The sequence below is a fragment of the Gallinula chloropus genome (genome assembly GCF_964237585.1).
Source record: "Gallinula chloropus genome assembly, chromosome: 4".
NCBI lineage: Eukaryota > Metazoa > Chordata > Aves > Gruiformes > Rallidae > Gallinula > Gallinula chloropus.
Window position 1 is genome coordinate 33,544,205 of NC_140088.1, and position 15,208 is coordinate 33,559,412.

At 44.1% G+C, this 15,208-nt stretch overlaps 1 protein-coding gene across 1 annotated transcript; it reads right to left on the reverse strand.

The window, feature by feature from the left end:
• Window positions 1–2,687: 2,687 nt before the first annotated feature.
• Window positions 2,688–4,094, reverse strand: LOC311191023 (carbohydrate sulfotransferase 9-like; the record flags this gene model as incomplete). Its single annotated transcript, XM_084263120.1, has 2 exons — window positions 2,688–3,538; window positions 4,001–4,094. The coding sequence occupies 2 exons, from the start codon at window positions 4,092–4,094 to the stop codon at window positions 2,688–2,690; spliced, it is 945 nt and encodes a 314-aa protein (XP_084119246.1).
• Between the last annotated feature and the right edge of the window lie 11,114 nt (window positions 4,095–15,208).

Genomic DNA, 15,208 nt, shown 5'->3' on the forward strand with positions numbered 1-15,208 from the left:
CCCTTTTTTTCCCTGTTTTCCCACAGACATCATCCTGTCTTTCTCTGTCTGTTAGCACTGGTACAGCACAGCTTAGACCGTTCTTTTAGGACACAGCTTCCTAGAACTGCTCTGTGTGCACACACACACACACACACACATCCTCTGCAGGGTCTTCTGGTGCGACCCGCACCAGCTCAGCAGCACTACCGCAGCCGGTGGCTCCAGGCAGTACGCTACTTACAGCTTCCTGTAGGCAAACTGCAAAGCTGAAAGTCAGTGGTGAATAGCTGCAAGGATTTTTCTGCATCAACAGACAGCCTTCTGTTACCAACTAGTGCTTGCAAGGGATTAGCCATCCGTTCAGGATGAATACGTGATACTGTGTGAAGGAGGAAGTAAGAATAGAAAGCCGCTCACATCCAACAGCAAGAAATGGGGAGGGGGGAGTGTTATCACAGGAGCGCTGGCAGCAAAGGCACCTCTCAAACTCTGCCAGTTTGTTTCTTCAGAGTTTTCATAGGCTGGCTGATGGTGCCACAAAAATAAAGTATCTTTGCTGAAGCTTATAGCTCTGGAGGGATTTATCATGCAGAAGCCAGTTATGAAGCAAATGTTATTCCCCTCTTTCTCTGCATGATCTGGCAAAGAAAGTAGCATGTAGCTGGAGATGGCTCTGATTCACGAAGGAGAGACGGGGAGAGACGGGGAGAGACGGGAAGAGACGGGGAGAGACGGGGTGAGACGGGGAGAGATGGGGAGAGACGGGCTCCCTCTGCATAATCTTAACTTTGATGGAAACAGTTTCCAGCTTTCTTTGCCTCAGCACAATTAAAAAGCGCCCATGTGAACTACAGGGTTGCCAGGGCAGCATGAGCAACCCAGTGTCAGGGGAGAGTGGGTCTACGGAGACACCAAATATAGCGGTGGCGAGGGTCAAATCCAGAACCATGTGTCACTCCATGTAAACCCACAAGCTAGTTAGAAAAAAATAATAAATTTTGCTGTTCCTGCCTGGTCTGGTCAGTTTGGATCTCTCCCTGTGCCAAAGCTGCCCCATTTACACAGAACAGCCAGCCACGCAAGAGCTACCAAATGTACCAAACAGTAGCATTGGTTTGTGGACCAACTGCCATCAAGGAGGGACTCACAGAGCTCCTTCCTCTGCCTCCTCCTGTCACTGTGGTCTTGCCAATGTCTCCATCTGATGCCAAATACATCACTGCATCTTCTCTCTGGGGTAGGCCACCCCTTCATTCCACTCCCTGCACTGAGAGCTCTCTTCACCACCCTCATGCCTCAAACACCATTGCATCTCCTTTTGGCAGACTCCTTTCCTCTCCACCTTGGCAGCAATGGCTGTACAGATTGGTGGCTGCAGTGTGATTAAGTTATTCTCTCCCTGTCCCTTTCTATGTCATGAGAAGCTGAGTGCCAACTTTGGATCCCAGACTAGCCTGCCAGCCTTTGGACCTTTGCAAATACAGCTGATAGGAGCTAGGTGCATTTGAAAGATTTTCAAGTTAGCTCCTGAGAGACTGGCATCCACTAATGGGGGTGCTACTACTCAAAATTAGTTTCTAAAATTTGCTACAGTTAATATGGTCACATATTCATTTTCAATGTGACTAAGCAATGAATTTAAAAGAAAAAAATGGGGCAAGTCTCATCCTTAATATAAAACCAGTTACAGACCTCAGTGATAAAACAACAGAACCACCTAGGAATAAAGAAGTGGGTAACAAACCTTGAGTTGCTTCTCCCACACACTTCCTTGCTCTGCTAACCATAATTCTGCAATTTATTTGTATGCTGTCTCCTGAGAGGTGAGAAAGCAACAGGCAGAAAAAATGTACTAGCTGAGGTTACAGAGCTCCACCTAAGTGCCATGCTCTGCTAAGTCTCAAGGGCTCATGGGCCCCAGAAGGCACAAATGGGGAAACCCCAAACTCTGGTGCCCCTGTGCTGACAGGACGGTCAGTTGACTGAGCAGTAAGTGCTTTGGGGGAATAGCTAAGAGTCACACTTCCACTGAGATTTGAGATCCTGCACCACCCTGGTGGTACAACTTAGAAGGTACCTCTAACTACTTCTCTAAGAAAAAGACCCATTTTCCAGACCTTCCCTCTTAAATCAGACTGTAATACTCACAAAGGTGGTGAAAAGAAGTTTGCGGTGACCACAGACACCAGACCTGCTCATGAGAAGGTTCTGAAGAGACACAAGGGAAACCTTGGCTGCACTGCTGCCAGCTATAGTGCTTGAGCATGACAGAGGGTCTTTGCAGGCAGTGATTTGACTCTAAAGCCAATTATTTATTGCTTCCTGTGTCTTTCTCTAATTAAAAAAAAATGAAATAACTTCTATTAAAAAAGAGTGTTCTGAAAATATTGTGAAAGACAACATTCACCACCCTTTCCCATCGCTCACCAAAAGACCAAAATCTAAAATTAATAAACAGTCTGCATAAAACAAGCATATATCATTAATGATCAACAGGAAAATAATGATTTCATACAGGTAAAGTACTGTACAATACAACAGATCATGGCAGAGATTTGTTGTAAGTGTGCTTAAGACGATAAACCACGTCTCCAAACACCAGTAAAATCTCAGCAGCATTCAGTCACCAACCCACCTATCAAGCACCTGTGGGGATCAGTTCAGCCCAGTTTACACAGAGGAAACGGTTCTTTGTTTAACCTGTATTAGTCATTCAGGGAAAAATAATCCTCATACTTCATAGTATAGTTGAACAAGAAAAAATCCATTTCATACAACTTTTTGATCTTCTCAATCTGTTCTGAGTTTAGCTGTCGGAGATACTCCAAGGTGATATCACCATTAGTTCGTCTCTCTGAGCCATACCTCTTCAAGCTGGGGTAGTGCAGTCCCTCCGGTGCTCCAATGACGTTCAGAACATGCTCAGAATCTAACCCAAGGGTTTCATACTTACCCAGAATATCATAGTGAATGTTGCAAGGATCACAGAGCAGAAACATGGGTCTCCAGTGAATGTCCAGAACATCTGGTGGTTTTGCCATAACAAAGTTGACAAACTCCTGAAAACTTACTTTTTCTGAAGAATTTTTGTTTTTCCTGAACATCGCCCTGATCTCGTTAGCGACGGTGGTACTGTAGTAGGGCTCAGAATGCAGGAGTTTGTCCCTGTAAGCTGAAACGAGCCGCTCCAAGGGGTGCCTGGTGAACATCACTTTGGTGTAGTTGTTCAGGAATTTCTTTTGTAAGGCGGGAGGGTAAGACACCAGCTTTTTGATCAGTGAGGTTTGGTGGATGTGGTCATGCTCGATTTCAGAAGCTTCCGCATTCAGGTTGGCTTGGAGGAGAAAAATAGTTCTCTTCCAGTTGGAGCAGCCTACCTTGGGCACCTCACAGTAGATAAATTTATGATTATGCTCCACGAACAGCTGGCTTGCAACGCGAGAATCCAAATTGCTCCTCGATCTATTAAGGTTGTTCTTTAGGCAGAGAGAGGCCATTATGCTTTTGCGATCATTTTGAATTGCCAGCCAGTCTTCTGCGGGGTTAGGCAAAGTATCTGCCAACAAGGAGAAAGCACAAGCCCTTAGTGTGAAATGGGCACACAGGTCTCTCTCTCTCTCTCTGTGTGGCAACCACAGCACTCAATCTCGCTCCCTGTGAATGAAAACTTACCAACATGCTAAAGATCAACTTTTTTCTGGTTTACCATCACCAGACCCCACTACAGGAAACACACAACAACCCATCCTGCTTAGGGAAACGTTTGTTAAAATGAAAACCAGTTAGCAATATTCCTCTAAGCACGATCACTGCTTGAATGCTTCTAATTGTCAGCTGGTTTGCATAACGCTCTGCCTCTCAGCCATTGCTCTGATAGCTATGGCAGCAGCAGGGCCACAGGTATTTTCACCACGCTGTTAATCACTGAGGCTCCACAGTTTCTTTCTAACACATTTGGGAAATGTGTGCCTGGCTCTAGAAACCATCAAGCCTTTCTGCTGGTAAATTCTTTACTTACCTGTTAGGCTTTTTTGTTTCTTACAGAAAAACCCAAAAAGAAAAATCCCCAAAATAAAATTTGGGATAAGGAATGCTAACACCTTCTGGTTCATATTATTTCACAGGAAGGAGGATGGCGTGATTTCTTCAAGCAGATATTTGCCTGTCAACAAGGAAAGATAATGCAAGTTAGATTTTGCACGACTGATACCATAATGTGGTATTCCCTTACAGAATTTACAATAGCGGAAAGATTTCTCAATCCCTATAAAAACAGGCATTGTTAGTAAGTAAAAGTCCTCCTATAAAAGCAGACAGTTTAATGCTTTCAGAGCATTAAGGAATTCCTCCTTTTTTTCAGAACAACGAACTGTGTATGAGCAAATACTCCTCCCTTCTCATTTAAAGCTGGTGTTCCTGCCAGGCAAACCCTGTATCCCTTCACACACTGTGTAACAATAACTTCCTTTAGGATTACAGAGATGTATTATTTTTAAATTACCTTACTTGTTGGCATCTGGAAGTACAAAGTTTTCTGTAACCTGCAACAGGGCTACCCACAAGCCTATGATGCATTCGGGGTGAGATTCTTCCCATCTCTTGCACTGAAGCTTTCCACTTTGTACAAATAAATCAATATTCACTACAGGAGAAACTCTTCCACCTTTCAGCACAGAATCCTAGCTACTAGCAATAAATGAATGGAGGTGTATATATGCCATTGCTGCATATATATACTTATATATATACTCATATACACTTATGCATAAATATACTTATATATATACTTATACTGCTTGTGTAAGAGCCCCAAAAAATTGTCCATGATGGCAGTAAACATACAGCAGCACCAGAGGAAACAACAGGAGATGCTCCATAGAATCACTTGGGTTGGAAGAGACCCTCAAGATGAGTCCAACCACAGCCTAAACCTGCCTACTCCAGCTCTAGATCATGTCTTCAAGCACAACATGCCCACACCTTTTAAATACCTCCAGGGATGGTGACTCCACCACCTCCCTGGGCAGCCTGTTCCAATGCCTGACAGCCCTTTCAGTAAAGAAATTCTTCCTGATATCTAACCTAAACCTCCCCTGGGGCAATTGGAAACCCTTTCCTCTTGTCCTAGCACTTGTCACCTGAGAGAAGAGACCAGCCCAGACATCTCTGCAACTGCCTTGCAGGTAGTTGTAGAGCATGAGAAGGTCTCCCCTCAGCCTCCTTTTCTCAAGACTAAAAAGCCCCAGCTCCCTCAGCCGTTCTGCACAGGACTTGTGCTCCAAACCCTTCACCAGCTTTGTCACCCTGTTCACAGATAGAAGGAGGGAAGTCAAAAGCAGTCCAACACTCAACAGATTCCCTCTCATGTGCTCATTCGTTCTGACTCCATGCACCTCCCCAAGAAAGAGCTAAGTTATCTGCACAACCTTATGGTGTTGCCCCCATTAGAGAGCTCTTCACCATCAAGCCTTCCATCGCTTCTTATTTGAAGTAGCAAAATTTAGTGCACAACCATGAAGTGCAAACATGACATTCTACTTCTGTCCTATAAAGTCTGTGCCACCAAAAAGTCAATGTCACTGTTGTTCTTTTTCACTTCTCCATTTTTCACCCTGAACCTGCTGGCAATAAAAACATCCTTGCCTGGATTGCTTTGGGATGTAACTTCCAGTCTTGTTTTGGTTTGCTTTCACAAAAGTACAAAAGGACCACTCAATATTTTTTGTGGTGCCCCCCCCCCCCCGCTCTCCCCCAGGGTGGATGTACATAAACCCCAGCTGCCCCAACAGAAGCTGGTTTCCTGGGTGTTCTGAGACAGCAGTACAGACAGCACAAGCTGAACTGCTGAAAATGGACTTGGCCTCAAGGCTTCTTCCTTGCTGGGCTGATGGGTGATTATTGTACATCTATGCCAGAATATCTTCAAACTCACACAGTTAGCAGCACTATTGATTATTAAATCTCTCTTAGCATGGGCATGACCTGAGAAATGGAGAGGGACGACTGGTCACTATCTCTGACCTGTATACAGCTTTAGGAACAAATCTGCAGTCACACAAATTAACAATTTGCTCGTGTTTACATTAAACTGCTGCAATACTCATGCAAATGAATGCAGTATTTTCACATAAAGGCATTCAGCCAATATCTTTGCTGCTTATTGGCTGCATAAGAATTATAAAGGCTACAAGAAAAAAATGTGGGCTGATCTTTAGCCTTTAACCTTTTCTTCACTGCACATCAATTCTCTTTTCAAGCCTGGGTAAAGTCAGTCAGATTTTTGCCATTGATCTCACAAGGTCCAGCAACTTTTTCAGAAGTGGCTTGAAGACAAAGTTTCACAGTGTGTAGCAATTAAAAGAAACATGACGCTAAATTACTCCTCATTAGTGTGTGCTTAGGCTAGGCTTCCTTTCCCTTAAATGCTGTGACCTCAGGTTAGTTATTGTCATTATCATACTTGTGTCAGGGATCAGATAATGAACAAGATTAATTTGCCCTTTCTGGATCCTTGTATCATATATATTTCTTAATTAAATTGCTGGTACAAAATATAAGCTTTGCCATAAGACACGTTTCATTTCATGTTGAAACACGCCAAAGTTCCAGAAGGAAATGGAAGAGACTTGTCTCCTTGAGGGAAAGAAGCTGTTTATGAGGTAGTCAAACACAGGAGACAGCCCTCTTCTAAGGCATTTGTGGAGGCAAAAGAATCCTCGTTTTAATTCAGGAGAATGATCAGACCATAAAGAGGGATAGAAAGAGCTCCAAGGTGACAGGTGAAATCTGTCTAGACTCCTTAGAAGACTTCAAAGTGCAAGCTGCCTGTAAGACCTAAAACCATTCATCAAAAATTAATCAAGAAACGAGATTGACATGATTTGGAGGAGCTACCTGCAGATGAAGTCCAAAGGTTTCTTCTGAATGGGAGACCCCAATACAGAGTTCTGTGAAACACAAAGTCTCCAACGATGAAGATCACCTAAAAGCAACCTGAAGGAACAGGAAGAAAAAAAATCAAGAGCCATTTTGTCAGAAAAGGGACAAATCACCTGAAAACGGAAAGCCACCTTCATGATACATTCAGTGTCAATAGCTCGGATTAACTTCTATTTCTTCACTTACCTCCCACAGATATTTGTAACTGTGTTGTCTATTTTAGATGTAGCGAATTAATACTTCTATTCGCAGTTTACCTCATCCTACCTTGAATTAAGTGTGATTTCAGGTGACTGGGTAACTACAAGGCATTCCTCAGTCAAGGTGTGCTAAACCCATTAACACTACAACTCCATAATAAATAGTCTAGTTCTGCTGTAACCAAAGGGCAGCAGAACGGACTGCCACAGGCAAGGTGGAAAGACCTTACCATAGGACCCGAAAGAGAGAGACAGAAATGTCTTCTAATGAAAAGTAACACAGCTAGGAGTCGGTGTCTCTTTATAACTAACATATTTCCAAGGAGAAAACATTAAAAACTAAATATAGGGCGTTAATCTGTTTTATTCTTGTTACACACACTTGTGGGGGTTTTGTGGAATTTTTTTTGTTTGTTTTTAATCTTTAATGAAGCATAAAATTTTCTAAATAACGATCTTACACTGCAGTGCTGGGTTTTGCTTGTTCGCCAGATCACATCATTGTAGATCAACCATACGTAGCTATAGCTTCATATTTTCAACTCTGCCTATCTTACTGCAGATTTCATCTCTCTCTTGGACGTTACTAAACAGTAGACCAGGCAGTTAGATCAACGATCCTCAGAACCCTTTATTTCAGATAATTTCCAGGAGGATTTCTATCAGGTGATGAGATTTTTCAAAGCTGTCAGTGAGCTGGCGTTTAAATCCCCTAATGTGCATCCAGCTGATTTGATGGCTTTCAGAGAATCATAGAATGGTCTGGGTTGGAAGGGACCCCAAGGATTGCAGAGTTCCAAACCCCTGCCACAGGCAGGGCCCCATCCAACCTGGCCTTGAACACTCCCAGGGATGGGGCATCTACCACCCCTCTGGGCAGCCTGTTCCAGCACCTCATCACTCTCTCTATAAAGAACTTCCCCCTAATATCTAATCCAAACCTTCCCTCCTCCAGCTTCAATCCATCCCCCTTGTCCTGCCATTGTCTGTCCTTTTAAAAAGCTGATTCCCCTCCTGTTCCTCTGCTCCCTTCAGGGACTGGAAGGCTGCAATGAGGTCCCCTCGCAGCCATCTCTTCTCTAGGCTGAACAAGCCCAGCTCCCTCAGCCTCTCTTCAAAGCTTTCTAGCTTCCTGGCCAAATTTTGCTGCAGTATCAAATTGAATGCTCTGTACAATTTTAAATCTACTGTATTGGTGTCATATCTTAATCCACAAACCCAAGCAAAAATATTGTCAGTTTGGTGAGATTTGGTTCCTAGAATGTAAGCCAAAATGTTCATGTGAGTGCAACCAGAGCAGTTGCTCAAGCCAAGAGCAGCAGCAAATGGGGAACAGATTATTGGAGAAAACAATGCCAATTATCTCATGTGCATGTGAGATGTGAAAAAGTCATGAAGCCTTGTAAAAATAAGAAATATTTATTGAATTCCAACTTTCTTTGCACTACTGATAATTATACCATCTCCCTAATCCATTGTTAAGGCTCTTTTCTTCGCAACATTCGCACTCCTGATAACCGACCAAAAAAATTTCTATCACATTGTTCATACCTTTGGTCTCAGGTTTGCTGACCATAAAAATTTTTTTCCATCCTTCTGTTTCCTTCAAGAAAATTATGACAATTTTCTGCTTATGACAATTACTTTCAACATTCCTCTTTTCTACATGATACAGTTGGCAGCCTATTTGCACATCCCCTGTATGTCAGGTGAGATCATTTGACCCAGAAGAGCTTGCTATCTCAATGATGAGACTGCACTTTTCCAAGGTCCTCACAAAACCATCATATGCCTGAGTTACCAGATTTTTTTTTACAGTTAAATTGCTTTCGCTTGGCCTACTTGTCTTAATACTTGCTTTCCATTCTGTGGCACTAGACCTTCTGCAACCATCCCATACATCTGCTAGCAGTCTGGACTTTAACTGTTTGTGCCATATGTAGCTAAACCACAAGCACTCACACTTATCCAACCACCAACTGTCGTTTTGTAATGAGTTCCTTTTCCCCTGACAAAAACATGGTCTGATATAGAATTTCTAGAACTCTTTCACAGAATCACAGAATTGTAGGGCTTGGAAGGGACCTCAAGAGATCATCGGGTCCAACCCCCAAATTTCAATTAGGAAAATTTTTTTTCAATTAGGAAATATTTACCATCCAAAGATGTTTCAACAATCAAGTCATGTGAGTAGGTGACCTAGCACATCTGGGCTCCCTGGTATAAAAAAGACAGGGATCTCCTACAGACAGTCCAGCAGAGGGCCTGGAGCATCTCCCCTGTGAGGAAAGGCTGAGGGACCTGGTGCTGTTCAGCCTGGAGAAAAGATGACTGAGAGGGGATCGGATCAATGTTTAAAAGTATCTGAAGTGTGGGACACAAAGGGAAATGGCCAGCCTCCTCTTAGTGGTCTGTCGAGACAGGACAAGGGGCAATGGCCTCAAGTTGGCGCACAGGAAGTTTTGCACCAATATGCAGAAGAACTTTTCCAAGGTGAGGGTGACAGAGCCCTGGCACAGGCTGCCCAGGGGGGTGTGAAGTCTCCTTCTCTGGAGATATTCAAGACCCATCTGGACGCCTCCCTGTGCGACCTGTCCTAGGGAACCTGCTTTGGCAGGGGCATTGGACTCAATGGTCTCTGGAGGTCCCTTCCAACTCCTACAAGTCTGTGTTTCTGTGATCACACTCCAAGTTCTCCATCTTGCCATGTAGGCTTATGCCCAGCACAAGCAGTGGAGTAGATTGCATTGCCTTTAGCAGGTATCACTGGTACGTGGTTGTCCTTAAACTGCTAAAATGATGATTCATAATGTAGCATTCCCTAATCCTTCTCCTGGAACTGCTGAACCACAACTGAAAAATCTGCAGGTTTTAAGAGAAGTATTATGAAAAAAAATATGAGTCTGAAAGAACCCCCAGCATTTTGATACTTTTATAAACAATTAGAAGTCCTATAACTGGAAATGTTGAATAATATTAAGTCTGTACTTCAGTAATAGGCACCATACATAAAGAAATACATGTACACACACTTGTGTGTATGTATAATATTTCTGAACTATATGCATGTGTACATTATATATGTATACATACACATACGTGTAGTTCAGAAACACATTAATATCAGTTACACTGGCATGTTATTTGCTCCAAGTAAACTAACTAAGGAGGTTGATAAGGATTTAAAGTCTCCTGGCGATAAACTTACAAAGGTGTGTCTCGAACTAACTTTTCATAAAGACAGAACTTGGTCACAGCTGAGTATATGGGGTGATCCTCTGCAGCCTACTTGATGATAAGTGGGACTTTCCAGATTAAAGGAATGAAATTACAACAATAGCTATTTGTATTCCTGATACATTTGGAGCCAGAAGTAAAAAAAAAAAAAAAAAAACCAAAACCAATAAAAAGGTACCAGTAGGGCAGCTCAGTAGAAGGTAGGGAAAAATCTCTTGGAACCGATAACATTCTCAGAGGCTGAGCCCCATTCTGTACTTAAACCCTGTTAATCCCTTTAAAAAGACAATTGCAAACACATACATACTGATATGTACGTAGTTATACAGACAGCGAGTAGGAGATGACGTGTAGAAACCCCCCAGGAACAGCTAGGATCAAAACTGAACATGAACAACAAGCTTTCCTGGACGCAGTTTTGAGTGTGCTGTTCTAACAGGGTGAACTGTGCCTTTAGAAGAAAGACCCTTGCACACCCCAATCTGCAGATCCCTTGTTCCTGTACAACTCATTATGGATGGGCAGGAGGGAGGAAGGGAGATCCCAGAAACTGGAGTCTCATCAGGCAGGCTGGCCTACTCCAAAAAGTGGAAAATCATCAGTGGATAAGGAACCTCCAGCAGGCTGCAGACAGCCAAGGGCCAGAAGAACCATCTGATCCAGGTCATTTTGCCAACAAGAGCCAGGGTCTGACATCATCTCACACGCAGCAGCAACAGCTGAAACATAGAATCATAGAATCACAGAATGGTCTGGGTTGGAAGGGACCTCAAAGATCATAGAGCTCCAACCCCCCTGCCACAGGCAGGGCCACCAACCTCCAGGCCTGGATCTACACAAGGCTGCCCAGGGCCCCATCCAACCTGGCCTTGAACACCTCCAGGGACGGGGAATCCACTACCTCTCTGGGCAGCCTGTTCCAGCACCTCACCACTCTTTCTGTAAAAAACTTCCCCCTAATATCTAACCTAAACCTTCCCTCCTTTAGCTTTAGTCCATTCCCCCTTGTCCTGCCATTATCTGCTCTTTTAAAAAGTCGAATCCCCTCCTGCCTATAAGCTCCCTTCAGGTACTGGAAGGCTGCAATGAGGTCCCCCCGCAGCCTTCTCTTCTCCAGGCTGAACAAGCCCAGTTCCCTCAGCCTCTCTTTGTAGGGCAGGTGCTCCAGCCCTCTAATCATCCTTGTGTGAGAACAGGTTCAAACTCAATGGGGAGACAATGTATGAGCTAGACTGCAGGCTACCGAGGAAGAGGGCTGACAGGGCAGCCCAGAATATTCTGTGTTCTACCGAATAACACACTTCCATGGCAGTGAGGTGGGTACAAAGGCACAATTTCCAACACAGGCAATTTCTGTTCCCTGCAATGGTCCTCTCAAGCCCTCCACTACTGCACCAGATTTCTTTATGGCCTCAGCACCTGCAGAGCTACATTCCTCACTGCCATCATTCATCATACGCTGCACTCTTACACCTGTCTTTTAGCGTCTCCTTCTCTATTTCATCCCACGTCATCTCCCTGTCTTGCCTACCAAGGGTTTACTTTACCTGTTATTTCTTAGCAGTGCTAAAAGCTTTACTTTCTGATCAGTCATACTGCTAGCCCCTGCTACCAGTAGCCCCTGCTACCAGTTTCTGCTTTCTTCTCTGCTGCCATCCTGCCATGGTTTTGCTAAAAAACATACCAAAACCAGCATACCCCCTTTTTCAGGAGAAGCTTCTGAAGCACCTACAGAGCTATTACATTTTTCACCTAAAATCACTCCTTAAGATCCTCCTTTTCAGGGATGCCAACACCAGTTTGGCTGCCAGTGCGCTAAAACTGTTACGAACCAGCCCACAAAAAGAGCAAGGGAAAGGAAGAGCCAATTTAGGACTGAAAAGAACCAAAGTGAGAAGCAAAAAAAAAAAAAAAAAAAAAAAAAAAAGAGTTAAGAGTTTATGGGAAAAGGCAGCACAGAGTGTGACAGAAAAAGTCCTAGAGAAGCAAGGAGCAGCAGTCAGAGGAAAAGCAGGAGAGCCAAGGCCATGGGAAATGGAAAGGCTGTGTAGCCTGCTCAGGCAATGCCGTGGGAAAGGCAAGTTGAGAATGGGACTGGAAGGCACAAAGTATAATTCAGTGAAGTGACGATGAAGAAGAAACTTGAGGAAGCAAGTACAGAAATGAATATGCAAAACTGTCCAGAATTGCCACATATGTTTAATGACTAACTCAATTAAATGCACTGCAGTCACACATGCACTGGAACCCCCAGGGCACTGTCCAGGGACACCTGGTGCCCTGGTAGTGCTTTCAGAGCCTTGATGGGGAATAGGTGAACAAACTCCACCCCTTCTGCTTGGTTACCTGGCAATGGACTGTGGGATCACTTTATCTAAAGGCTTAATTAGAAACCTCACACATGTATGAACTGCCATTTAAACCGCTGCAAAACCAATCACAAGAGAGCACCCTTCAGCACTTTCTTCCAGGGAATTTAGATGAACCTAAGAAATTTGGAAAGGAGGGAGAAAGGGGAGTATGGAAGAAAAGCTCAGAGCCTGATGCACACCTACCACAGTGGCTATTAATGTCCTCCTCCCGGGCCTGTTTCATGGGAGAGGTGACCTCAAACAAACCCCTCTGCTTTTCTCATTATATTGATAACTAGGTCTCTGGCTTTTCATGCGTCTTACAGTTTCTCTTCTCAGTTATTGTTGGTAATAGCAATGATGTCATTGCCTTTCAGGTCTACCCAGCTTGTTTCAACCCTAGATCCAACCTGCCTCCTCCTACTTTTCACCTCCCTGTGTAAACTTACGTCATTCATTCCTGCCATTGCACACCAAATAGCAAAGCCAGAACTGTCTGTTAACAGTCACTTAGCACACAGCCCCTAGGCAACATCCTGGCTGCTCTTCACCTCATTATTTCCTTTCGGCATTCCATCCACTAGTACCCTTCTGACACAACTGATGCCACCCATGATCTCTCTTTCTCTTTTCATGTAGCAACATAAAATAATGTCTCTTCTTAAGTTATTTTTCTTTTTGCTCTCAATTCCTCCAGCTTTTTTCTATCTTTCTAGTCCATCTTTTGACCCTCACTTTCAGGCTCTAACACCAGTTTGTCCAAAACCATACCTCTACTCTCAATTCCCCAACTCTTTCTTTTTTTTGCTCCTCCAAAGACACCTCTACAGGAATCATGCACAAGTCCTCATACCAATATTTTGGTGCCTTCTTTTTTTAAAGAAATAACCTCTTCATCTGAAACATCGTGACATTACTGACACCGCATGTATGAATTGTTCTCTCTTCCTATGTGAATCTAGGCCTATCTTTCCTGTCCTTTCTGGTCTCCTCTGTATTGCAGGACAAGCAGAAATGTTGTTTCAAGTCTGTTTTCATGAAGCATGTTTTTATATCCTATTATGGCACATGCAGTATCAAGTATTAAGAAGTTAGGAAATAGTTGCATTAAAGTGGTGTGTGAACTAAATCATAGAGAGCATAAGATGAAGTATCTGCTGGCTTTTGGCAGCACAACCTTGAAACTGAAGAGCTGACATTTCAGAGTATTTAACACTGCAGTACACATTTAGGTTCAAAATAGTTCTGCTGATTCAGTTACAGACAGGAATACTCAAAAGATCTGCAGATCTGGTTTCCAGAGCCTGCTCAAGTACCTAGAAAATTAAGAACTGATAGACAATGAGAGTCTCTGAAAAGGTGGGCACTGTGCCCCATGTGGGATCATTATAGCAGACAAAGAACCCAAACCTCTTTCTGTGATTCACTGCATAACCTCCCTCATCTGCTGTAGATAGTAGGGATCCTACTGCATAGACCTAGAGCATCTCAAAAGCAGGTCCATCCTGCAAACTGTGTGTGTCGAGTTGTGTGGAATATATATATTCTGTTTCTTTATAAAACAGAAAACGACCCAGAAATGTATTCATGTGGCATCATAACAACCTGCACAAAAATCATTCAGTGGTGAACCATTTAGCTCCCTTGACCGATCTTGTGATACACACTTTCATGTAAAAAGGTAGTGGCAGCAGACTGCTATCTTTTGAGCAAATCCAGCATCAACAATGATGAGATCCAAGCTTGTCAGACTTACCTGCTGACTGCAACAAAACGGCAAGACTCAGGCATGAGGGATGCCATTCCTGGCACTGGAGGAAAATGGTCTCCAGCACGGCTTGTCCCTGCTTCTCCTGCACCCACCATGAGCATGGCCTGCCCAGAGTCTTCCACTCCTGATGCCCCAGTTCTAACTCCTTGCACCCCACTCCCCATCAGCTCTCCAACACTGAGTTCCCCTCCTGCCGGACATGCATTTTTATGGGCACTGGTGCTTTTCCAGTGGCCCATGCCCCAGGTGTGACCCGGTCTCCCCCCGTCCCTGCTTCCATTCCTCAGGCAAAACTTGAACCCCATCTCCAGCAAATCCTCACCTCCAAAAGCCATCCTCCTACTGTTCCCAGTCATCTTGTCCAGCAAATCCTGTCTTCCAGCTTCCCAAATGCCCATCGGATCTCACCCCAATTCCGCTGTTCCATTCTGCCCACGTACAAGCCAGCTCTTTGCCGGCTCCAACTGCCAGACTCCTCCCTTAGTCTCCTCAATCAGCCTGACAGCCCCCGACATCAGCCGCACTTCCGAGCCCAGCTCATCAGATCTGTCTCTCCTTCTTCTTCCAAGCCTCCCACGCAGCCCCACTGCTTCTCGCTCTCAGCTCCGTACCCAGCTAGTCCCAGGCTCGGCACTTCAGCTCCTCTCGCTATTTTAGTATCATCTCCCAAACCATACCGACACGTTTTTCTTTCCTTTCCCTCCCACATCAATTTTCACACTGCTTAT